Raw genomic sequence first — 27,127 nt, 5'->3', positions numbered from 1 at the left:
ATCGGAAGCTATAGGCTAATGCTAATGGACCCATGTTCTATCGTAGAGGTATTCAATTAAAAGTCACAGAGGTCCACGACTAAAATTTCTTCCAATTAAAAGGTCCGAACCAAAGACCAACTTCCCTTAATGTCTAGCCTATGTTCACATTTTTATATAGTTTCAATATTTAGTCATTTTCAACAGAGCGCACTTATATACTAAATATTTAGCAATGTTCCCATTAAACACCTTTGCCAGTCAAACAAATATAATGCGTTTATTTCACATTCAAGAAAATGTGGCTCCAGGAACTTAAGTTTGCCACTTCCAGAAAAAAAACGGTAAAATATCTCCTGCAGAAATATATCAAGTGCTAAGCATTGAGTTAACATCTTTTACCTTTTTTTCTTAAATCAAAGAGTTATCAGACTAAAAAAAACGGAAAGCCTAATTATTCAAGTAAAACAGGTCAACATGTTCAGTACACAATCAATAAAAATGGCTCTCCTCATGAAAAACTAATTCAAAATGAGCTTTGACCCCACCTTTTCTTTTTAATATTTTTGTATTTTCTCTTAATGAGAAACACGAGTTTGTGACTGCCCTGCCAGTGACTTAAATCTGGGTTGGGGCCAGTCAGGGCCATTGGGATTTGGTAGATTATTTCACACATCTGGGCTTTGTCTTTTCCTTTAAATAATGTTTGTGCAACCGCATTTAAGCACTCCTTCACAACTTCCCCATCACTGAATGTTTTTTTATGTTTCCCCAAATTCCATGATACTTTTAGTGAACATTCGTTTGCTTACTGCTGGACTGTAAACAAAAATGTAAAAATCTGTTATACTGCTAGATTTGAGCGCTACACACCATACGCTGGTAGATCTCATACTGATATAATTTCTACTGAGGTGGCAATACATGATGGGTTTAAGCATTCCTCCTCGGTCGGTTTTATTGACGACGAGCCGTTCTCTCAAAATAATAGCACTCGAAAGCTGGTAAATAACTATCGGATTCCGACCGTCAGAATTTCTCGCCGCGTTTATAGTCGCTCGAGGTACAATCCGGGACCTAGGCAAGGCAATCTCCTTAATATTATGACCAGGAGTCCTGTTGCGCGGAATAACTTAGATAGACCTATTTTACTGAAACTCGGTTTTTTAAATATTAGATCGCTTTCATCGAAAGCCTTGTTAGTTAATGACCTTATTAGAGACCATAATCTTAACATGATTGGTCTTTGCGAGACCTGGTTAAAACCAAATCAGTTTTTACCGCTAAATGAGGCTTCGCCTCCAAACTTCGTGAGCTCGCATGTTGCGCGCCCTCAAAAGAAAGGCGGGGGTGTAGCCCTCATTTCCGAATCTAACCTAAAACTTAGTCCTCGTTTTAGCAATTCCTTTAAAACATTTGAAGTTCTCATTATGCGATCCTCAGCCGAGCTGCCGTTTTATCTTGCCGTTCTTTATCGTCCACCTGGCTCTTACTCCGGCTTTTTAGATGAATTTTCTGAATTCGTAGCTGATTTAGTAACTCATGCGGATAATATACTTATCATGGGCGACTTCAACATTCATATGAATCTCCCGTCGGAACCACTTACGGTAGCGTTTCGGACAATCATTGATATGTTTGGTTTCACGCAAATAATAAATGAAGCAACGCATATAAATGGCAATACGCTAGATTTGGTATTAACCCGAGGCTTAGCATCTTCAAAAATAATTGTATTACCATATACCAGTGCTATATCTGACCATTACTTTATCAAATTTGAAGTCTTGGCTCACTGTCATCGTTCTGACCATAATCAAAATTATAGCAGCCGTAACATTAGCTCCTCAACCATCGTTGCGCTCTCTGAGCTACTCCCTTTAGCAACTGCTTCGTTTCCTAATTATATTGGTACGATTGATGATCTCACAAACAACTTTAATGTCGCTTTGTTAAATGCGCTTGACTCCGTCGCGCCTCTAAAAACTAAAACTCGTCCAAAGAGGCTTACTCCGTGGTTTACAGAGGAAACGCGCGTACTGAAACGATCTTGTAGGAAGCTTGAGCGCAAATGGCGTGCGACCAAACTTGAGGTCTTCCGTCAGGCATGGTGCGATAGTTTACTAATATACAAAGAAGCGCTTAATTTAGCCAAAACTAATTATTATTCTAGATTAATTGTCTTACATAAAAACAATCCTAAATATTTATTTGATACCGTAGCAATGCTAACGCAACAGCGACCAACCTCGGATAGCTCTTCCTATTCAGCTCACGATTTTATGCAATTTTTTACTCAGAAGATAGAATGTATTCGTGATGAGATTAAAGACACTGTTCTTAAAATTCCGTCGAATTCCGCGATAAATTGTGTTAATAGGGACATTAGGGCTGATAACTGTCCGATAACCTTATGTCAATTTAAAAAAATATCTCTTGAGAGCCTAACAAAATTGGTTAGTGCGGCAAAACCGACAACTTGTGTGCTCGATCCGCTTCCTGGCAAACTAATTAAAGAACTGTTTGCGACCCTAGGACCGTCTGTTTTAAATATAATTAATCTATCACTTACCACGGGTGTAGTACCAGCAGCTTTTAGGACCGCCGTTATCCGACCGTTACTTAAGCAACCAAACCTTGACCCAGAGAGTCTCATCAACTATAGGCCGGTTTCAAATCTTCCGTTTATTGCAAAAATTCTTGAAAAAGTCGTAGCGCAACAACTTAATGAATATATGACTGTTAATAATCAATTTGAACCTTTCCAATCGGGTTTTAGAGCCGACCACTCTACTGAGACGGCCCTTGCTAAAGTTACTAATGATCTTCTCATAGCTATGGACGCCGACACCTCATCAATATTACTCTTACTCGATCTTAGTGCCGCTTTTGATACCGTTGATCATAACATATTATTAAAACGCCTTGAAACGTGTGTTGGCATTTCAGGTTCAGCGCTTTCTTGGTTTAATTCGTATCTGTCGGAGAGGACGCACCGTGTAATTCATGGCAATACGACTTTGGATCTTTGTAAGATCATATGTGGAGTTCCGCAGGGATCGGTACTTGGACCTCTATTGTTTAGCATCTATATGCTACCGCTTGGTGATATTATACGGAAATATAACATTAGTTTTCACTGTTACGCTGATGATACGCAATTATACATGCCGTTGGATATAACGAATCCCCGCGACTGCTATAAATTAGAGGCGTGCCTTGCCGAAATTAAACAATGGATGTCTTTCAATTTTTTGCGTCTTAACTCAGATAAAACCGAGATGCTCATCATTGGACCAGCGCGTCATCGGTACCTTTTCAAAGACACCACTCTGAATATCGATAAATGTAATATTATCCAAAAGGATTCAACAAAAAATCTCGGTGTTATATTTGACGCAACTATGTCTTTTCAAATGCACATTAAAAATATTACTCGAACTGCGTTTTTTCATCTGCGTAACATTGCTAAAATTCGCCCAATTCTATCAACGTGTGACGCGGAAATCTTAATCCATGCGTTTGTTACATCTCGCCTCGACTATTGTAACGCTTTGCTCTCGGGTCTCCCCATGTCGAGTATTAAAAGTCTGCAGTTAGTTCAAAATGCAGCAGCTAGACTCTTAACTAAGACGAGAAAGTTTGATCATATTACCCCGATATTAGCCAATTTGCATTGGCTTCCGGTCCACTTGAGATGTGATTTTAAAGTTCTGCTACTTACTTTTAAAATATTGCACGGCTTAGCACCTTCTTATCTCGTTGACCTCGTGGTACCATATGTTCCGTCCCGAAACCTTCGCTCACAAAATGCTGGTCTTTTAGTGATCCCGCGAGCCAAAAAGAAGTCCGCAGGTTCTAGAGCGTTCTCTATTCGGGCACCAATGCTTTGGAATGCACTTCCCTCAGATATTAGAGGCGCCACCTCAGTAGAAATGTTCAAAACACTATTAAAGACGCATTTATACTCTTGTGCATTTAGCTGAAATATTTGTTGGCCTGTTTACTGCCGCTTTTTTTTTCTTTTGTTTTCTTTTCTGCCCCCTTTTCCCCCGGCTGGGGGATTAGGTGACGGTGACCCACTAGGAAGTTTAAGGCATTGACCAACTGGGCATGCACCTGTTCCAGTGATGTCGTCTTCCTGCAGCGCGACATTTGATCAATTTATTTATATACTTTAGCATCTAATTTAATTATTTGTTGGCCTGTTTACTGCCGCTTCTTCTCTTTTCTGCCCCCTCCTTCCCCTGCTTGGGAATTAGGTGATGGGGACATGCTTTGAAGATTACGGCACTGACGAACCGGGAAGGGACCTGCTCTGCCGAAGTCGTCTTCATGCAGCGCCTTTTCTGATTTCCTTATATTCCAGCACTTCATTGAACTACTTGTTGGCCTGTTTGCTATTTCTGTTCTTTCTTTTCTGTTCCCAATTCCCCGAATTAGGTGATGGCGATTCACTTGGAAGTGGCTGTACTGAATTTACACCAACTGACCGGTACAAGATCGAAGGCTCATCTTCGGATATGCTGCCATGGATATTACGGCCCTGGATGAGGACCCACTCCACTGAAGTCATCTTCCTGCAGCACTTCATTCAATTGACTCTTATATTATCTCATCTATTATTGCATAGCATCATTGTATGTGCCAAATGTTGCCCAGTTGGCATCCATTGCAGCCTGGTCATCCTGGAAGGGGGATTCCCCCATCTGTGGTCCCTTCTCAAGGTTTCTCACTTTTCCCCTAATGAGGTTTTGTGAGTTTTTCCTTGCCCTCCTGGGGGTTAAGATCGGGGATGTCGATTGTGGCTATGTAAAGCCCTTTGAGACTGTCTGTGATTAAGGGCTATACAAATAAAATTGACTTGACTTGACTTGACTGCACTCGAAGTTCGATGTTTTTGCGTGCGCTCACCTCAAACTTCAGCAGATAACTGCATAAAGGGGCGGTGCTTTGTTTCGTAGTGGCGCTTCACAATGTTGCGACGGTTTCGGAGCATATGATGCACACTGGTTTTGAATTGGCAGCAGCAAGAACGAAACTAAATTCCTCCGTCCATTCATTTAAAATAACACGCATACTGTCAGCAGCACTCTCTTCCGGTCTGCTGCGCAATTGGCAGTGGATCGTAAACAAAAGATCTGATTGGCTCAAATCAGTGACGCCCTTTTCCGTATTAACTAGAATTGCAGCGCCAACGTTTGCGAATGCGCCCTGAAAAAAATTCATCATAGATTGGTCATGGGTCCGGATCCGGACCGCGGCCCGCCATTTGGTGATGCCTGTTCTATCAGGTCAATGATCGCAACCTTTTAATCTGATAAAACTATATGACACACAGTAGCAGCCCAACTCAGCAAAATTTCTGGTAGGAAACGTTCCGTTAAAGGGTATGCAAGTGCGTGGTAAAGAAGTCATAGGTCAAACACATCATGCATATGTAGTGTAATCATTCTTCCAGTAATTCACATGAATATGTTTTTCATTGTTTAACAATTAGTTTTAAGTGCATTGTACTTTGTTAAGACTGTGAACCATGATTCTAATTAACGTGAGTCTGGCGAACTCTGGTGTTCGAAGTTTCGAGGTGCAATCAGGTTTATTCTTATTTTACATTTTCAGCAAAGACAATTTGGTCCATTGTCTGTCTAGGACTCACCCCATTAATCCATTAAATTTGTTAGATAATTTTATATTGATATCCATTAGGGTTTTCTCAAGTTTTTTTTTAATTTTTTTTGTTTTTTTAACAGAAGTACATGAATTACACAAAGACCCGTTTAGCCCTAATTGCAATCATGAGTACACAGTTCCACAGTTGGCCAAATACCTAAGCACAGTAAGGCAGACGCTGAATAGTCAGCTGAACGGCAAGGCTGAAATCCAGTCCATTAATACCTACACTTTGCCAGTAATCAGATACCCTGTTGGCGTACTACTACCCAGGCAACTGGAAGAGATGCAAGCCATGATATGATATGATATAAAGACAAGAAAGCTCCTTACACTGGCACACTGAGGCTGTGCACAAAGCGAAAGAGGGGGGTTGTGGACGAGTCAGCGCCATGGGCACTAATCAGGCAGAAACAACAGGACTCAGAGAGTACATTAAGATGATGGCACCCAGGCCGGATCTGCTTAGAATCACAGCAAGGAGAATGAGGCAGATGGACTGTCATGGAAAGATAAAGATAAAGATAAAGATAAAGATGTCCTTTATTAGTCCCACAATGGGGAAATTTGAAGTGTTACAGCAGTCTCTGGACGGCATTGACCACTGACAAATTGGCTGACATCGACAACATACCTGAACTGATGTGTGCTAAGCTAGCTAGCTGATCACAGAGTCCCATACAGCAAGTCAGAGGTAGTCAATTAATTTTTCAAACGGGGGCTGCAACACAATTGCATTAAATATGAATTTGATGTATTTTAACAAATCAGAGAATTGTATCTTTTAAAAAGCTCCCATTGTATTGCCCTGGAATGACGTAATTATAAAATAAAATGTGAAATTTAAAAAAAGTTTATTTATATTAAAATGACATCTATACATATATTAATGATAAAACTCACCAAGATGTGCCACAAGTCTAAGTTCATCCATGAGGTCGGTGGGTCGGGGGAAAACAACTTCTGGTGTTGAATTGAGAACTACACCAAATTTGTATGTGCACCACTGTATATAACCATCTATGGCTGAACCATTTTAAGAAAAAAAATGGAATTGCGATTTTCCTGCCAGATATTTGCATTTTTCTCCCCCCCAAAAAAATCAAGCTTCAGTGCAAAATTCACACATTTAAAGACATCAATGTCAACAATTGTTTCCAAATGTATTTATAAACAACACATTCTTTCATGTCCTTAACCAACAGAATAAGACCCATCTTTGACAGTTGTGTTGAGTCAAAAGTTCAATACCAAACAATTTCAGAAATGAAGTTAAATAAGCAATACGAAAAACTAAATTCAACAATTTCAATAAAGGAAAAAATATTTTTTTCCAATAGTCAAATTGGTAGCTCAAGTTTTGAAAATAAAATTAAAAATATAAATTAAATAAAATTCTTACTAAAATAAAATGACCCAACCTCTGACCTTCTGAAAAAATGGTGCGTCATTCATTTATGGCTCAGCAGCACCCAAATATTGCTCATCAATTCCCGAGAGCCATGTCCATTCTGAACTCTCACACACACACACTCACACACACCCACACAACCACCCTTTCCTTGCAGAACAGCGACATTTTTATCCAATTTTGTATTATTTTCCATCTCATTATTTATTCTTTTATTTATCTAATTTATATATTTGATTAAATATTGTTGTACTATTTCTGATTTCTGATTTCTTCTAAACAATAGACCATTCCTGAAAATAGCAAATATCTTTTTGAAACAAGGACTGGGAAGTTGCAATGCAAGTCATGGTGAAGTGCTGAGCAAAAAAAAATGTAAGAAAAACCTCAAAGAAACTCAATCAAAAATAACTTGCATTTCTGTTTCCAGCCCTTCCCCATGGAATGAGCTTGCAATAAATGTTAGGAAAGCCCCCTCTCTGTCCAGTTTCAAAATTTGTTTGAAGACGCATTTTTATTCTTTAGCTTTTGACTCAACATGAGACTGTCGCGGTTCTGCTGTTCTTCTGATTTCTATTGTTTGTGTTTTAATTTGTGTTCTAATTTCCAACTAATTTATATTACACCATATGGAAAGCACATTGTTACAGCACCAGCTGTTGTGAAATGCTCTATATAAAGCACCCTGGGGTATGATACCTGCGGTACTGACACAAGCCTTTTTCCCCTGCAAAACAGCACCAAGAGCAGTCAAAGTTTTTAAGTCTGATCTGAGGTCATTTTGAGCAACTGGGAATTTTATGTAAACTAAAAAAGGCCAATGTGACAATTTTGATTTCAAAACTACTCAAAGAAACAGTACAAGTTACCTTTCGTGCCACTTTTTCAATTTCATTTGTCACTCTTTCTTTGATCAGGACATTCGCTGCACTTATATAGTCAGTCTTGAATCTCAGATCAAGGAATGAAGCAATGTGCAGAACATCCTGTGGGGATGGGTCACTGTATTTATTTTCAAGGTAACCAAGAGCTCTTGACTTCATTTCTTTGGCAAGATTGGGGTCCTCATCACTTTCAGTCAAGATTGACTGTCTCAGGAGGAGGCGCAGTGGCTTCAGATACAACACATGTACGTATTCTTCACTGGAGAGGGCATCTGGAAACTCCTTAAGAGGACCAAGGACATTTGTGTCCTGCCAAGCTGGGACCATGTGACGTGTCTTCTTGCCTTCAGACAGAACCCGAGACAACTCTTTGCTCTGCTCTAACAAATGCCCCTTTATTTTTTGCCTTGAACCCATCTTGTTGGGCACTGTAATTAGTAAGTGCTCAGGTAAATTGAATTATTTCTGTGGCTTTTTCAGTGCTGTCTTCTTTTTCCTGCAAGAAAAGACACTGCCAATCGGTTCACAAAGTGCGGCAGCCCGTTAAACTTTAGCATCATCTTTAACAACATTTCCTGGAAAAAAAAAAAGAAAAACAAGAACATTAATTTTAAATGAAAATTAGAGGCTGAAGATGTAATAATAATCATAGTACTCTGCAAGGTGTATATATATATACACATATATACATATATACATATATACATATATACATACATATATATATATATATACATATATATATATATATACATACATATATATATATACATACATACATATATATATACACATACATACATATATATATACATACATATATACATATATATATATATATATATATATATATATATATACATATATATATACATATATATATATATATATATATATACATATATATATACATATATATATATATATACATACATATATACATATATATATACATATATATATACATATATATATATATATATATATACATACATATATATATATATATATATGTATATATATATGTATATATATATATATATATATGTATATATGTATGTATATATATATATATATATATATATGTATATATATATGTATATATATATATATGTATATATGTATGTATATATATATATATATGTATATATATATGTATATATATATATATATATATATGTATATATATATGTATATATATATATACATACATATATATATATATATATATATATATATATATATATATATATATATATATACATATATATATACATATATATATATATATATATATACATATATATATACATATATATATATATATATATATACATATATATATATATACATATATATATACATATATATATATACATACATATATACATATATATATATATATATATATATACATACATATATATATATATATATATATATATATATACATACATATATATATATATACATATATATATACATATATATATACATATATATATACATACATATATATATATATACATATATATATACATATATATATATATATATATATATACATACATATATATATATATATACATATATATATACATACATATATATATATATATATATATATATATATATATATATATATACATACATATATATATATATATATATATATATAGAAAGAGAACAAAGGTTGGTAAAGAAAAACATATTTTAGACAACATTAAGGAAATCACTGATCAAAAGTACATTACACAATGTTCATCAGTGATCTACTGTTGATGTTAAATCTGTTATCATTTATTCTAAGTAGGTGCATATACAGGAATCAAAGAAAATCATCATTAAAAGAAAATCTCTCTCTGCCCCCCCTCACTCTATTAGTGGCGGCGATATGGCAAAAATATCACATCACAATTTTTTAAAATAAAATCACAATCATGATTTTAATAATTTTTTAAGACTCATTTGCATATTTTTGATCATTTTCAACATATCTAAAATGTATAGAAATAAAATTCTTCCATGAAAAAAAACATACATTTTAAGCCAAATAAGCTTTCTGAACAGGTTTTAACGTAAATTAAATGTTCAGAGAACTAACATAAAAGCTAACACAATCTGAACAGACTGCTAAAGCCCTTGTTTTCTTTCCACTATTTTAATAGGAATCGTAGTAGTAGTAGTAGTAAGTTACTGCCTCTTTCCAACGCTTGCTGGGCAATTTAACGCGTTAATTTCGCACTAACTAAATAGTTTATAAACGCCGACAATCATTTTATTGCGATTTGTTTCGTAAGTTTGTTGCGAAAGTCTGTTGTGAAAGTCTGTTGCTTCCAGTTGCGGCGCTGAAAAAAAAATCTGTAATTTCTGATCGCGGGAGAGCGAAAATTAGATGATGGCGAAACGGGTGGAAAGCTATGCACATATTGGCATTTTTATTTGTTATAGCGACAAAATTTTACAGTTAAATCGTTTTCAATGATGTGACATTGTGAATTTTAAGTAATCACACATGATTTGAAAGGAAGTGGATTGAGGAAGTAGGATGTTTCCAGCACGATCAAATTTAGGTGGCAAGGTACAGATAGTGGTCCCCTGTTAGAGAACACGTACTGATTGATTTTTTTTGTAACGGTCCATGGCTGCATCGACAGACGCAAAAGAAAAACAAAATAAAGTCACTTGCGTACTGTGTTGGACTCGAGATGTGTTCAACGACCACTCACACAGTTGGACGTCTGATAAACTAATGTGCATTTACTGCGTCAAACAGCTATAAACTACACATCACTAAACAATGTGTTGTGTTTGATTTGCATCTCATGAACAATGTTTGGCAAAAAAAAATGCTTGTACTGTTGCACTTGTCAGTACTGTATTTCATTCAGAAAATTATTCACTACAATTTAAAATGTTAGTTATGCACATTTGCAATTGATTAAAACAAGCTTTGCAAAGAAATATTTATTGATACCATTTGTACTTGATGTATAAAAAACGTTTTGCAGCAAAATAGTTATTGATAACATAGTAGTGAATGTGAAGTGTAGTGAATTTCAGCAGGTATCCTCCTTTCCAGGCAAATGGAGAGGATACATGTTCGAGCAGGTAGTAATTAATTTCATAGGTGAGCAAAACAAGTGAAACCTAAACATCAAGTGACTTATTGTGCATTCCTGAGATCATTTTTAGGAACTCTGGAAAATATGAGCTAGATCCCTTTTTCATATGTGAAGTTACTAGGGGATACAAAGGTTTTAGCCAAATTAATAAATGTTATGGCACTTTCATTTATTTGGTGATGCATTTAAAGTGAAAGTGTTCTATACACTACTTCAGAATTTGGGGAATTTTGTCTCTAACGATGCAATTAATCTTTATTAATCACAAAGACTTATCAGATTGATTGTAATTAAAAAATGTAATTCTTACACAGCCCTGAGAGAGAGTGAGAGAGAGGGGGGGGGCGGTTGGGGGGGGGATGCATGCAGTCACAACAGATTGCCTGTTGGCGAAAGAGAGAGAGTGAAGAAAAGACAAACATGAAATTAAATCTACATAAATAATCAATGACAAAAATTCAAAATCAAAACACACAGACAGACATGCTGACATGTAGACTTACCAATTGCAAGATGCCGCCTTTGTCCAAAACATTTAAGTCAGGTCCACCCATTACGTTCTACAGCTTTGACAACATTTGCCGCAGTGTCTGTTGTGATGAACGTCTGGTCCTCTTCATTCAGACCCCGGCTTGACAGACATTCTCTCAATCACTGGAGGATATTTTGTCCAGTGTGGTCAGTGGGAAAGTACACTTTCTGTCGGCAGCGACTTTAAATCGAAGTTATCATTTGTGAAAAGTACAGTCAAACTGATACGGTTCGCCGTTCTGTCCGTAGTTGTAACGTAATACTCCACATTTTTCTAACTCTGTTTCTACTTTTTCTCTATGTTGCTCATACAGCTGTGGGATATTGACTTGGTTTAAGTAGGTGAGGTAGGGAATCATGTACATTAAGTATTCCCACCTACGGACCTCTATCAAACTGAAATTTCCTCACCCGGATAATTAACTTATGCATTAAATTTTCTACTACTATATTACATAGACGATCGATTCCTTACAACGGAAATTCCGATATCCGGAACCCGGAAGCCATAGCGAAGCCTGCAGTAGCGCAAACTAGTGATGGGCAAATGAAGCTTTTATGAAGTGCTGAACCATTTGAAGCAATCGGTTCAAAATGGTTTGAAGCTTCCATGCTTCAGTGATAATGACATCTGGTGGCGAAAAACTAGAACTGCAGTCATATACTATAGAGGCGCAGTAAAACATTACTATCTATACACACACGGAAACAATAATTGGATACCTAGTGCTTTATACTAAAAAAATATGTTTTTGTGTATTGTGGCAGTTTTTGAGAAAATAAAAAATCCCCATACCTTGTTTAATGTCCAGCTAAGTAATGTGAATGTCATTTCATTATTTTTCCTGTCGTCTTAACTAAACAAAAGTGTGAAACAATGTTACGCTAAGAAACCACGACTCATATGTTCACACACTAAAGGATACCAATTTCTACATACATAAATTAACAAAAACTATGGCACAGGAATAGTATATGTATTTCAAAAATGTTTATTTAAAAATATTACTGTTTCCACAGCCTTTGGATTTAGACTTTTTTTTTTTTTTACTGACAACTTCACGTTTTGAGAAAAATGTGGTCACATGGCACAGATGCGCATAAAAATTTTAAACCGTCGAGAAGGGTGCACGCCTTGCGGTGACCTCGATGCTCACTGTTACCCCGATGAGCGGAAGTGTCTCGACTAGGTCTGTCGTCTTCAAAATTAGAAAATAAAATTAGAAGTGTGTTATATGACTCTTTTTTCATGTTTGTTTTTGTAAGATAAGCTAAAGATCATAATAACCTCAAGTAACCTTATATAATCAGTTTGTGTATTTCTAATCATGTTTTTATACACTAATTGCAAGTTTGCACACGCACACACACTTATGTTTTTACTAAGAACACACAATCTAGAGTTAAGTTTCTGTTGTCTAACTTTCGTTTTCTGTTAGATTCTGTTGTCTAACTTTCGTTATGAGTTAGTTTCTGTTATCTAACTTTCGTTTTCTGTTTCAAGTTCTAATAAAAGCAGAGGCAGTGGGGCGAGAGCAGAGAGAGTCTGCGGCGCAGAGCCGCGAGCAGGTCAACTGCTTGCCTGCTCTCCCTCTCTCCCTGCTAGCAGTGAAAAGAATAACCATGCCTGGTTCTTTCTGGCCTCAGCCACCTTTAGTAACAGCTCTCCCACAAAGAGTCAGGGCAGTTAAACCTAACAGTTTTTGCACCACCCATTATACAAAGTCCACTGCAGCACTGTGGCTGATTTACAGCAGTCACTGTACTTAAATACACTAATGTTCAATGGTCAAATTCATTTTATTAAACCTTATTACACGATCGTATACACGTTTACTTATCTAGTTTCAAAACATGTATATAAAGATATCGATAGTTATTTTTAGGTTACTATGTAAAATTGGCTTCCATGAAAAATGTGACTCGAGCTAATTCTACTTTAAAACCATACATTAAGTATTTGTATACCTGACCATGCTTACGTTCAAGGAATAAACTTTATTTGAAAACTAAAAGCTGCCAAGAAGTACGAAGGCTCATCGTATTTGAGTGTCGAGGTCGCCGCAAGCCGCGCACACCCCGTTGGACAGTCACAGGGTTTACTAGAGTTCATTTAGAGAACAAAACGAAACAGTAGTTGTTTCGGACGTCACAGGTCACATGTTTTCTGCTGACTGAACGGAGCGTCGGAACAATGTTCCGAAGCAATTTTGTTTACGGGTTTGAAGCATGCGCCGGCGCTTCGGTTTTAGAGTGCCCATCACTAGCGCAAACGCAAGCAGTTCCCCGCTCCATACAACGGAAAATCTTTGACAGCTCCCCCATGATCGGATCCAAAATGGCAATGTGTAAATGACCCTTTGGCATGAGTTTTACTGAAATTGAGGAAGATTTAAAATCCATTCATTTACATTTACGACTGTAGATCGTGGCATCTAAACGAAGAAGAACGGTAATGACCGTGGAAGAGAGTGAAATGCATCCGATTAAGCTTAGTGGGATACAAAGTAAATTCCGCTTCCGGCAGTTTACCTGCCCAGAGGAAATTGCTTGCAGCTTGACGGACGAAGTAGAGCGGTGTAAATGAACGTGTCCTGGAATGTTTTAACTGTTGTGCTAAAAACTTTCCGCTAACTGGACCGCTAATTAGAGAGAAGGCCACATCAATTGCGCTATATATGGGCACAGAGAGTGAATGGGCAGAAGAAAAAGCAAAAGCTATTAAAAAAAAAAAAAGCTGTATTTTGTTAACATACTCGGACGTTCATACAGGAGTTGCGAGCATTGTGACTAGTTTATGTGTGACGTGTGGGTGTGTGTGCGCATGCGTGAGGAAGAGTGCAGTGGCAGCACGCGTCACACATGTACCCTAGTCCTTAACCACATTAGGAAATTCTGTTATACGGAAAGATTGGACGATGCAAATATGATACCATAGGAGAGAATACTTGGTGAGACTGTTAACAGGCACCATACTAGCGTCCCCTTGTGGTGTGAATGTGTATCTATGGAGCCACACACAAGTCTCCAGATAGGCATTTGCAACTCGCCACACACAATTGTGACTCGTCCACGGCAGGACTGTAGCAAAAGTCATATGTAAGAACGCAGCCAATCAAGAGGCCCAGCGCACATACAAATCAATGTACTCATTTGGGACTTCAATTACGCATTTGTAGATTCTTGGTACACATTTGTGACTCTGGTAACAGGTACCGAATATTTTTACACATTTGTGGATCGCAATACACATTTGTAAATAGTTTGGCTACAATAAAGTTCAACGTCATTTGTTGTCTTCATTCCATGGGGTGCAAACCATGCGTTTTGCCAACCTTTTTTTGTCAACGTCATGGACAAAATAATCCATTAATTCAGATTAATGATCGTTGGAGTAGCTCCGACGCTGCTAGTGTTAACGTTAGTCCCACTTCACACTAACAAGTGACAATGACAGGGTTGTCAGGTGTGTGTGAATGAACAAAAACCTTTTTTTCTTTCTTTCTTTCTTGCTTGCTTTCCTCCCTAAAAAGGCAATCTGTGTTAAAATGCAGATTTAAAACTAAAAAAGGTGACTTGTCAAGTCATGTACTTCAAGTCAAAGTCAAGTCGGGTCACATAGATGCTAAGTGTCAAGTCAAGTCAAGTCATTCCCATGTTTTTTGGCATGTAAGTCGCAAATCTGAAAAATAGCAACTCCAGACTGACTGGAGTCAATTCATATGACTCGAGACCCCTATCTTTGCTTACTTGAACCATTTAAAAAAAAAAAAACATTGAATAACAAGCTCAGAGTCTCAGCAGAAGTCACATTACCAAAATTTTCCAAAAAAAATAAATAAATCATGCACGACTACAAAGAAGACCCCTAAAACTACACACCGCTTGCAGAAAATAAATATATCAATAAACATTATGTCCATCCATCCATTATCTGTACAGCTTGTCCTCACAAGGGCCGCGGGGGGTGCTGGAGCCTATCCCAAATGTCTTTGGGCAGTAGGCGGGGGACACCCTGAACTGGTTGCCAGCCAGCCAATCGCAGGGCACAACCATTCACGCTCACACTCACAACTAAGGACAATTTAGAGTGTCCAATCAACCTCCCATGCATGTTTTTGGAATGTGGGAGGAAATCTGAGTACCCGGAGGAAACACACGCAGGCACGGGGAGAACATGCGAACTCCACACAGGAAGGCCGGAGCCGGAATCTAACCTGCACTGTGAGGCCATCGTGCTAACCAGTCGTCCACCATGCCGCGCCGTAAACATATGTATTGTTCTTCATTTTGTTTTGTTTTTAACCTTAATTCATCCAAAACATTGTGCATTGGTTCACTTGTGTAATAAGGTACGCATTAAATTGATCTAGAATATCAAAATGAAGTATGCACCTTCAATGAAATAAAAAAATCCTTTAGGATTAGGAGGAACATGTTCGCCATGAAAGGCAGGTTTCCATTGGGCAAAATGCTTCCTACCTTCCATATCCTGTTGCTAACACCGGTTCGCCATGACACTTGCAACAGTGCTTCTGTTTAAATTAAGGATGACCAGGATTTACAACTACTGCGCATGGGTGTCACAGACAGGAAGATGGCCAGCGGGTGCATCTTGAGATGAAGAAGTTGAGAGAAAAGCTAACTTACAAAAAAACAAAAAGCAAAACAATGGCCTTGATTATTAAATTAGGCGTTGAGGGATTTAGTTGTCCACGTAGTCATGACTAATGGGTAGTCTACTCTAATGTAGTCATACTAACCTATTTTACCGTTGGGTGAGGTAAGCAGTGGCTCAGAGAATGAGACAAAACTGCCCCCAAAACCTAATTCAGTTTTTGCGATCCGCTCCTCGATCACCACATCGCCAATGATGAGTTGAACATGGCGACTATCGTGATAAATATTTCCCATATTTGCCAATTTGTCTTTCAAAATTTCCCTGGCAAAACCTGTGTCACATGCCATGGCACAGTTTTCTTCCCGGCCAGTTACATATTTGATTGGGTCCGGTATTAACTACATTGTCTGCCAGATGAGGTTTGTAAATCCAATGGCGCAATGTTTACATACAGTATGCCGGTGGCAGGCTGGCAACATAGTCGCAAGGGTTATCAGCAAGATACCCCCTTTGCCTGGAACCTGAATAGAAGAACGTAGAAGTATTTTTGTTGGTTACTTCACAAAAAAATAAATAAAAAACCTCACGTCTTCTGACTAAGTCGAGCAAAACAACTTTGGTTCCTAAATCCCGTGTCACAAAAAAAATAATAAAATAAAAATAACCAGGATGATTGACACAGCGAAACAAACAATCGGGAGACGAGTCGCCATATCAAGTCTGACTTTTGGTATTAATTCCTCTGGTTTCGAGACCTTGAGGACGACAGTATGTTTTTTTTTTTAAAAGAAAGCTAATCTAATGCTTTTACAAAAGGGAAGTCTCCATGCTTGCTGGGGGATGATTTACCAAAACACAAAAATACTGAAGCCCACAAGTACCTACCGTATTTTCGCAGTCATAAGGCGCACTTAAAAGTCCCAAATCTTCCCCTAAACTAACACAGCGCCTTGTAAGGCGACTGCGCTCATTATATGGACAAAGTATCACTCGCGACCATCAACCCTTTTACTCATTGGGCTGTTCAGACTGTATGTTAGCAAACCCTGCTGGACAAAGTGTGAGTCATCTATGCTTCAAAGTGACCATGACTATACATTATGTGACTATGGTGTTTGGGTGATGGTGTGGGAGAAAGCTGGACAAAAGGGCAGCTGTCCACAATGTTGTAGTCTGTCTTATCATTTATGTTATTGCAAGCAAGAAACGTCCCAGGTTTAGACAACAGACAAAAAGCCCAAAGCATAACAGCACATCTCTCTAAACAGCCATGCAAATCTCTCTAAACAGCCATGTGATTTGGCTGAGTCTGAGTGGCTCCCAGAAGGCATTGCTCTAATGGCTCCCAAGAAGCCATTGCTATATCATTTTGTGTTATTTTTATTTCTTTTTGGTATATTGATGGCATGAGAGATACATGTTTTGTGTTAATCTTATTTCTTTGTTTCATTGTTTGCTTGTATGCTGATTTATTTATTTATTTTCTGAAACCGTGACTCTAAGGAGTGTGGTGACCAGTGAAATCCCTCCCCTGACGCAGTATGGTATGGTATTGAGGCGAAGTGAATTGCCATGGGCTGAGTCAGCGCGAGCAGCCGAGCTATTGCTATGCTAAAAGCAGCTGAGCTAGCGCCTTACACGGCGGCGCGCCCAGTGTGTGCTTCAAAGACAGAAATAGCACCCTCAACAGGTGTTGCGCCCTTTGAGGCAGCGTGTCCTATGACTGCGAAAATACGGTATGTTTTTTTTTTTTTCAAGATGGCGGCGCGCATAGACGCAGCGGCTAACGGCTCTCCCTCCTCTAATCTCGTTGCACACTTGAGTACAATGACAATAAAGGGATTTCTGATTTCTGATGTATTCTACACTGGTGATAAAGTCAAAGTTGATGTTTTCCATTCTGTATGAGTTGCATGTTCAAATTGCTTTGCTGTGATGCAATAAAAACCACACGGGAGCAGGAAGCAACAGCTTTCCCTCCTAGGCCTCCTCACACTGAGAGCTTTGGAGGACTGCTCCTCGTGAGTGACAAGGACAATGGTTGATTCATTTGTTCAGCTTGTTTGGATAGAAACATCCCTGACAATAACCTAATCCCACAATGCACACTGATTGACGATTTTTGGTAGTAGACACTGTATGACATAATGCAGTTGTATGTAATAATACAGAAATCATGCCATAATATCAGGATTAATATAAATTGTATCATAAAATTGGATGTGACAAATATAAGTGTTTACAATTACAGACATTATCACGCACTATCACAAAGTATGTCTCGGACAATAGCTACATAAATTTAATCCCTGTAGTTTTTTCAACCAGCAAGTCCTAAGCAGATGTTAAGTGTGTTATAATTCTATATAGAATGCGTATTTTGATCAAAGTATGTCACTGACCTGGGGACTTTTAATGGTAAATATCTGTCTTCTTCCTTAAATAGAAATCTAGAACTAGTTCACTTAAAGCCCTAGCGAGCCAAGAGCAAGCAGCTCAAATGTAATTGGTGAGTTTACGCAAGTGACAGTATCACCCAGGGGTGCAGCTACCTACTTTCTGGGGGGTATGCAGACGCATAAAAGGCGACCCCCCAATTTACCTACTGTCTTTAAACCACTTTGAAAAGTTGGTTTTCGTGCCTGCATAATCGTTCTCCCTCTCCCTCTGTTGTGGCGTCCAACAAAAATTACGCCACGGCAGGTTGAGATGAGGGGAGTTGAAACATTGATGACGCGCACACCGACTATTGCATCATTGCTATCTTGACTGTTGTTTATAGAGGCGCATTCATAGCGTAGGAAAATGACAGCCACTTACTTCATTTGCCATTCAAGGTTGCTCTTTTGGACAGATCAGCTCTTTCCACAACACGAGTTGGCTGACGTTTGACGTTTGTTTAACTCTCAAGTCCATTTCCCATGTGTGCTCACAGTTGTTTTCCTTGATTATTTTCACGCTGTTTTCACGATGATTTTACGATGTTTTTACGATGATTTTTACGGTCAGCAAAAAGTTTCTTCCCCACGCTCACCCCACCACAAGATCCAAACAAAACAATAAGTTTGGCTCTCAGATTGTACCGTACAGGGCGCGGCACGGTGGCCCGGCTGGTTAGCATAATGGCCTCACAATACGGAGGTTGAGGGTTAGATTCCGGCTCCCGCCTTCCTATGTGGAGTTTGCATGTTTTCCCCGTTATTGTGTGGGTTTCCTCCAGGTACTCCGGTTTCCTCCCACATTCCAAAAAAACATGCATGGCAGGTCGATTAGACACTCTAAATTGCCCCTAGGTATGAGTGTGAGCGCGGATGGTTGTTCGTCTATGTGTGCCCTGCGATTGGCTGGCAACAAATTCAGGGTGTACCGCGCCTACGGCCCGAAGACAGCTGGGATAGGTTCCAGCACCCCTCGCAACCCTAGTGAGGAAAAGTGGTACAGATAATGGATGGATGTACTGTACACTATGCCAGTTACCTAAAATTTCATACTCACCACAGGGTCTTTGACAATATCTATAAGGGAGATAATATTTGGGCCTCCTCGTAGATTCTCCAAAATCTTGATCTCGCGTTTTATTTTCTTTTTCTTCACAGGCTGATGAGACATGAATTTTGTTAATGTTTGTGGAATTAACCTACAGGTAAAATAGAGAATTGAAGCAACCAAGGAATCATTACGTTATGGATTTATTTACCTTGAGAATCTTTACTACAATCTTCTCATTATTGGTGATGTTGATGGCCTCAAAGACTTCACTATATTTTCCACGGCCTAGCTTTCGCACAAGCTGAAAGTCATCTTGGTTACTGTGAATAAATCATTCAGGTTAGAAATTCTGGCACCATTATGATGAAAATAGAGTGAAACAGGCAACAAGCACTTTACCCCCATTCCACTACATGGGATTCATAGTCCCAGTAGTCCCTCGGCCGGTGAGTGTTGACGTCATTGTACACCCTGGCCCGGCTCGGCACAGGTCCTGACATGTCCGACAGCTTGACAGATTGGGTGGTGGGCTCTCTCAGCAGCGGAGGGCTCGGGAAGGGAGTGGTAGGAGGAAAGGTAGTGGGTGTGAGTTTTGATTCAAAAGGGGAAGGGGTGTAGGGATGGGGGATGGGGGAGGGATTATTTGAGGACAAGGGAGGGGACCAGGAGCACGTGATTGTTGCTAAAAAAAAAAAAAAAAAAAAAAAAAAAAAAAAGAGATGGAAAAAAAAATGAATGAAATATCAATGTCTACAATCCAGATATATTTTAAAGGGTAACTTTATTGGGTAAAATGTTATGGCTGAACGAACGTTCACAAGCTAAGCGTCACAAATGTGTTTTTGAATGTATTAATAGTTCATGAAAAATAATGAAGTTACAAAATTAATTATAGACAAAATATGAACATTTTACTGCTAAAAAATGCTAAATTAGTAAAGCATCCCGTTAACAGGCAGCACGGTGATTAGCAGGTCCGCCTTACAGTGCAGAGGTGCAGAATCCAGCTAGAGCAGAATAATGTATTAAGCGTAAATGTGGCGGACACGACTGTTTGCACGGGTTGTAGCCAACCTGCTCGTCCGGTTAGCATTTGCCGTAAACGGCTTGCTAATCGCGGTGAGCCTGTTAAGACTCAGAGCAGTTCCAATCCACCTCAGTCTCCTGGCTCCCGCACTTTAGTGATAGGTGACTCCATTACCCGCAATATTAAGATTGAAAATCCAGCCACAGTAATGTGTATTCCTGGGGCCAGAGCACCCGACATTGAAGCTAATCTTATGGAGCGAGCACGCAAGAGACCTAGACACCAGCGTAGTGCAAACAACGCTAGCTATTCAGACATAGTGATACACGTCGGCTCCAATGATACTAGGATGAGGCAATCAGAGATCACAAAGAAAAACATAGCAAGGACTTGTGATCTTGCCAGAAAGATGAGTCGGCATCGAGTAATTGTCTCTGGCCCCCTGCCTGCGAGAGGCAATGATGACAGGTTTAGCAGATTATTCTCGCTTAATCGGTGGCTGGCTAGCTTTTGTAGTGAGCAGGGACTGCAGTTTGTAGATAATTGGCTTATTTTTCGGGCCGACCTGACCTGCTGAAGATGGACGGCCTTCACCCTAACTGGGAAGGCGCCATCACTCTTTCTAGAAACATAGATTATTGTTTGAGCCTTCCATGACTGTTCATATCAGAGCAGGTCGGGTTGCAGGTGAATAGTGAGCCTGTAAGGAAGGGTATGGAGTCTGTAAGGCTAGAGCTAACTAGCGCTATGCTAGACTTAGACAACACACATAGCTTTTCTTCTAGATTTGAGCGCTACACACCATACGCAGTTGCATCACATACTGATACAATTCCTACTGAGGTGGCAATACATGATGGGTTTAAGCATTCCTCCTTGGTCAGTCTTATCGACGACGAGGCGTTCTCTCAAAATAATAGCACTCGAAAGCTGATAAATAACTATCGGATTCCGACCATCGTAATTTCTCGCCACGTTTATAGTTGCTCGACCAGGAGTCCTGTCGCGCGGAATAATTTAGATAAACCTATTTTATTGAAATTCATTTTTTTTTTTAAATATTAGATCGCTTTCATCAAAAGCCATGTTAGTTAATGACATTATTAGAGACCATAATCTTAACATTATTGGTCTTTGCGAGACCTTGTTAAAACCGAATCAGTTTTTACCGCTAAATGAGGCCTCGCCTCCAAACTTCGTGAGCTCACATGTTGCGCGCCCTCATAAGAAAGGCGGGGGTGTAGCCCTAATTTTCTAATCTAATCTAAAACCTAGTACTCATTCTAGCAATTCCTTTAAAACATTTGAAGTTCTCATTATGCGATCCACAGCCGCGCTGCCGTTTTATCTTGCCGTTCTTTACCGTCCCTCTGGCTCGTACTCTGGCTTTTTAGATGAATTTTCTGAATTTGTGGCTGATTTGGTATCTCATGCGGATAATATACTCATTGGCGACTACAACATTCATATGAATCTCCCGTCAGAACCACTTACCGTGGCATTTCAGACAATAATTGATACGTTTGGTTTCACGCAAATAATAGATGAAGCGACGCATACAAATGGTAATACGGTAGATTTGGTATTAACCCGAGGCTTAGCATCCTCAAAAATAATCATATTACCATATACTACTGCGATATCTGACCATTACTTTATTAAATTTGAAGTCTTGGCTCATTGCCATCATTCTGACCACAATCAAAGCAATAGTAGCCATAATATTAGCTCGTCAAACACTGCTGCGCTCTCTGAGCTACTCCCTTTAGCAACCGCTTCGTTTCCTAATTATACTGGTACGATTGATGAACTCACAACTTTAATGTCGCTCTGTTAAATGCGCTTGACTCCGTAGCACCTTTAAAAACTAAAACTTGTCCGAAGAGGTTTACTCCGTGGTTTACAGAGGAAACGCGCATACTTAAACTATCATGTAGGAAGCTTGGGCGCAAATGGCGTGCGACCAAACTGGAGGTTTTCCGTCAGGCATAATGCGATAGTTTACTAATAAACAAGGAAGCACTCGATTTAGCCAAACTAATTATTTCTCTTTTTTTATCTTTTTAATTATTGTCTTACATAAAAACATCCCTAAATATTTATTTGATATCGTAGCAATGCTAACACAACAGCAACCAACCTCAGATAGCTCTTCCTATTCAGCTCACGATTTCATGCAATTCTTTACTAAGATGATTGAGTGCATTCATGATGAGATTAAAGACACGGTTCTTAAAATTGCATTGAATTCTGCGATAAATAGTGTAAATAGGGACATTAGGGCTGATAACTGTCCGATAACCTTATCTCAATTTAAAAAACTATCTCTTGAAAGCCTAACAAAATTGGTTCGTGCGGCAACTTGTGTGCTCGATCCGCTTCCTGGCAAACTAATTAAAGAACTGTTTACTGTCATGACCCGTGTCGGTCATGGCAGGGTTTTGTTATTATTTTGTAACCGTTCATGCCATGCCTTTGTTATTGTTTTTGATTTCGGTCAGCTGAGTAGGGGCGTGTCCCCTCATCACTCCGTCCCCACCAGCCACGCACCTGTTCCCCGTTAGCCTCGCACACCTGACTCCCATCTGCTCCCATAATTCTGGACTATTTAACCAACCCGTGCCGACAACTCAGCGTCGGAACATTACTCCATACTAGGACTGTCACGGCCGCCCCCTGATCTCGTTCTCGCTCCCGCTGCTCCATTAAGGACTGTCACGGCTGCTCCCCGATCTCGTTCTTGCTCTTGCCCGCGTTCACGTTCATGTCCCTCAGTATTTGTCACTATCTTTGTTCCTCGTCCTTGATCCAATTTAGTCACGTTTTAGTTTGCCTTTGTTATTTTTTGCACCCTGCCACGTTGTTTGTCTTTGTTTGATTCAGTTAATAAATTCCCTTTAAGTTCCCCTTTTCCCTGCTTCCTCGCATCTTGGGTCCTTCTCCACCTCGCCCACCGGCGATTCTGACATTTACAACCCTAGGACCGTCTGTTTTAAATATAATTAATCTATCACTTACCACGGGTATAGTACCAGCAGCTTTTAGGACCGCTGTTATCCGACCGCTACTTAAGCCACCAAACCTCGACCCAGAGAGTCTCAACAACTATAGGCCAGTTTCAAATCTTCCGTTTATTGCAAAAATTCTTGAAAAAGTTGTAGCGCAACAACTTCATGAATACATGACTGTAATAATGAATTAGAACCTTTCAAATCAGGTTTTAGAGCCGGCTACTTTCCTGAGACGGCCCTTGCTAAAGTTACTATAGATCTTCTCATAGCTATAGACGCCAACACCTCATCAATATTACTCTTACTCGATCTTAGCGCCGCTTTTGACACCGTGGATCAGAACATATAATTAAAACACCTTGAAACGTGTGTTCGCATTTCAGGCTCATCGCTTTCTTGGCTTAATTTGTATCTGTCGGAGAGGACACACCGCGTAATTCATGGCAATGCGACTTCTGATCTTTGTAAAATCACATGTGGAGTTCCGCAGGGATCTGTACTTGGACCTCTATTGTTTAGCATCTACATGCTACCGCTTGGTGATATTATACATAAATATAACATTAGTTTTCATTGTTATGCTGATGATACGCAATTATATATGCCGTTGGATATAACAAATCCGCGTGATTGCTATAAATTAGAGGCATGCCTTGCCGAAATTAAACAATGGATGTCTTTCAATTTTTTGCGTCTTAACTCAGATAAAACCGAGATGCTGATCATTGGACCAGCACGTCATCGGCACCTTTTCAGTATCGATAAATGTAATATTGCCCAAAGGGATTCAACAAAAAATCACGGTGTTATATTTGACGCAACTACGTCGTTTCAAATGCACATTAAAAATATTACTAGAACTGTTTTTTTTTTCATCTGCATAATATTGCTAAAATTCGTCCAATTCTATCAACTCATGACGCAGAAATCTTAATCCATTCGTTTGTTACGTCTCACCTCGATTATTAAAACGTTTTGCTCTCGGGTCTCTCAATGTCTTGTATTAAAAGTCTGCAGTTAGTTCAAAATGCAGCAGCTAGACTCTTGACTAGGATGAGAAAGTTCGATCATATTACCCGATACTAGCCAATTTGCATTGGCTTCCGGTCCACTTGAGATGTGATTCTAAAGTTTTGCTACTTACCTATAAAATATTGCACGGCCTGGCACCTCGTTGACCTCGTGGTACCAGATGTTCCACCCCAAAACCTTATCTCACAAAATGCTGGTCTTTTAGTGATCCCGCGAGCCAAAAAGAAGTCAGCAGGTTCTAGAGCGTTCTCTATTCGGGCACCAATGCTTTGGAATGCACTACCCACAGATATTAGAGGCGCCACCTCAGTAGAAATGTTCAAAACACTATTAAAGATGCATTTATACTCTTGTGCATTTAGTTAAACTATTTGTTGGCCTGTTTACTGCCGCTTGTTTTCTCTTTTCTGCCCCCTTTCCCCCGGTTGGGGGATTAGGTGACGGTGACCCACTAGGAAGTTTAAGGCATTGACCAACTGGGCAGGCACCTGTTCCACTGATGTCGTCTTCCTGCAGCACGTCATTTGACCAATTTATTTATATACTTTAGCATCTAATCTAATTATTTGTTGGCCTGTTTACTGCCGCTTCTTCTCTTTTCTGCCCCCTCTTCCCCTGCTTGGGAATTAGGTGATGGTGACCTATCTATGAAGATTACGGCACTGACCAACCGGGGAGGGGCCTGCTCTGCCGAAGTCGTCTTCATGCAGCGCCTCATCTGATTTACTTATATTTCAGCATTTCGTTGAACTACTTGTTGGCCTGTTTACTACTATTGTTTTTTTTTTCTGTACCCAATTCCCTGGCTTGGGAATTAGGTGATGGTGATTCACTTGGAACTGGCTGTTCTGAATTTACACCTACTGACCGGTACAAGATCGAAGGCTCATCCTCGGAGGTGCTGCCATGGAGATTACGGCCCTGGACGAGGACCCGCTCTACTGAAACCACCTTCCTGCAGCACTTCATTTGTGACTCTCACATTATCTCAGCTAACATTGCATAGCATCATTTTATGTCAAATGTTGCCCACTTGGCCTCCATTGCAGCCTGGTCATCCTGGAAGGGGGATTCCCCCATCTGTGGTCTCTTCTCAAGGTTTCTCACCTTTCCCCTCATGGGGTTTTGAGTTTTTCCTAGCCCTCCTGGGGGTTAAGATCAGTGGATGTCAATTGTGGTTATGTAAAGCCCTTTGAGACTGTCTGTGATTTAGGGCTATACCAATAAAATTGACTTGACTTGACTTGATTGAACAGTCTAAATCAGGCGTGGGCAAATTACAGCCCGGGGGCCACATGCTAAAAACATTTTAATCCAGCCTGCCGAATTAGAAAAAAATTTAATGAATAAACCTTGGTAATGTTATATTTTCTAAATACTGTGGTTTTTCAAAGACATATATATTGTTGTAATGCTTTTGTTCACTTTAATTTAAAATTAAATGTATATTTTTTTTCTCCGATGAGGTGAGGTTACCAAAACACTCCATCCATCTGCTCCTGGTCCCGCCCCTCTGTCAAATTTTAGAACCCATTGTGGCCCGCCAATCAAGAAGTTTGCCCACCCCCGGTCTAAATTGTCCCTAGGTATGAGTGTGAGTGCGGATGGTTGGTTTGTCTTTGTATGCCCTGTGAGTCGCTGGCAACCAGTCAGGGTGTACCCCGCCTACTGGCCGCAGGCAGCAGGGATAGGCACAAGCACCCCTTATGAGAAGTGGTTCAGCTAATGGATGGATGTATGGATCCGTTTAACATAGCTTGCCATAACATAATTTGAATTAATGATTAGTGTTTATTCATTTCTTGCTCAATGTCACTTCTAGGGGTGCAAGAAGAATTATTTGATGCATCGTGACACAGACGTTAACAATTCTAAATAGATCAATACATTGATCAATACTGACAGTCAGTGTTTACTAGAAGAGGGCGTTCGTTAGTGCTTTAGTTCGTCTGCGAGTTCTCGTCAGTATTTCAGCCAAGCAGCATCGAGAACTGACTTACCGGTACCATGTCAAACATAGGTGCCGCCAACATGACACGCAGCCAAATAGATAAAAAATAAAACAGTGTTGTAAACCTTTCTCAGAGCTCAACGATATGTTCCATATTAATTGTATCTTTTTCTTTATTTGACTGTGTGTCTGCTATGTTCCAGATAGGGATTGCTTCAAGTGTATATTGATTGTCATGTCTTGGCATGGAAACCTTGTGGTATACAAATAGTGCCATTTAGTGGCGACAAGAAACGTCATCTTTTATATTTTAATGGACTGGTTCCAATTGAATCTGTCAGAAAAAGCCTGAAGACATTATCATGCTCCACGTTGAATGAATAGTGTGACTTT

At 39.3% G+C, this 27,127-nt stretch overlaps 1 protein-coding gene across 8 annotated transcripts in view; it reads right to left on the bottom strand.

Moving 5' to 3' along the window:
- Nucleotides 1–27,127, bottom strand: part of LOC148316031 (casein kinase II subunit alpha-like) — a 66,396-nt gene that overhangs the window by 34,957 nt on the left and 4,312 nt on the right. For 7 of the 8 annotated variants that reach the window (XR_015840416.1, XM_088287094.1, XM_088287091.1 and 4 more), the window contains exons 2-4: nt 20,113–20,395; nt 19,922–20,033; nt 19,720–19,821 (exon numbers count right to left, since the gene is read on the bottom strand). Coding sequence is in view for 7 of the 8 variants with exons in the window: in XM_088287094.1 (XP_088143220.1) it covers nt 19,720–19,821; nt 19,922–20,033; nt 20,113–20,213 (315 nt within the window). In the remaining variant the exon portion in view is untranslated. Of the gene's footprint in view, nt 1–11,575; nt 15,105–19,719; nt 19,822–19,921; nt 20,034–20,112; nt 20,396–27,127 lie in introns of those variants that run through there. The other variant, XM_088287095.1, reaches the window with a different exon arrangement.

Source organism: Idiotropiscis lumnitzeri, unplaced genomic scaffold, assembly GCF_059441095.1.
Source record: "Idiotropiscis lumnitzeri isolate Australia: NSW breed Sydney's pygmy pipehorse unplaced genomic scaffold, RoL_Ilum_1.0 HiC_scaffold_24, whole genome shotgun sequence".
NCBI lineage: Eukaryota > Metazoa > Chordata > Actinopteri > Syngnathiformes > Syngnathidae > Idiotropiscis > Idiotropiscis lumnitzeri.
This window is presented reverse-complemented; position numbering and strand designations above follow the sequence as displayed.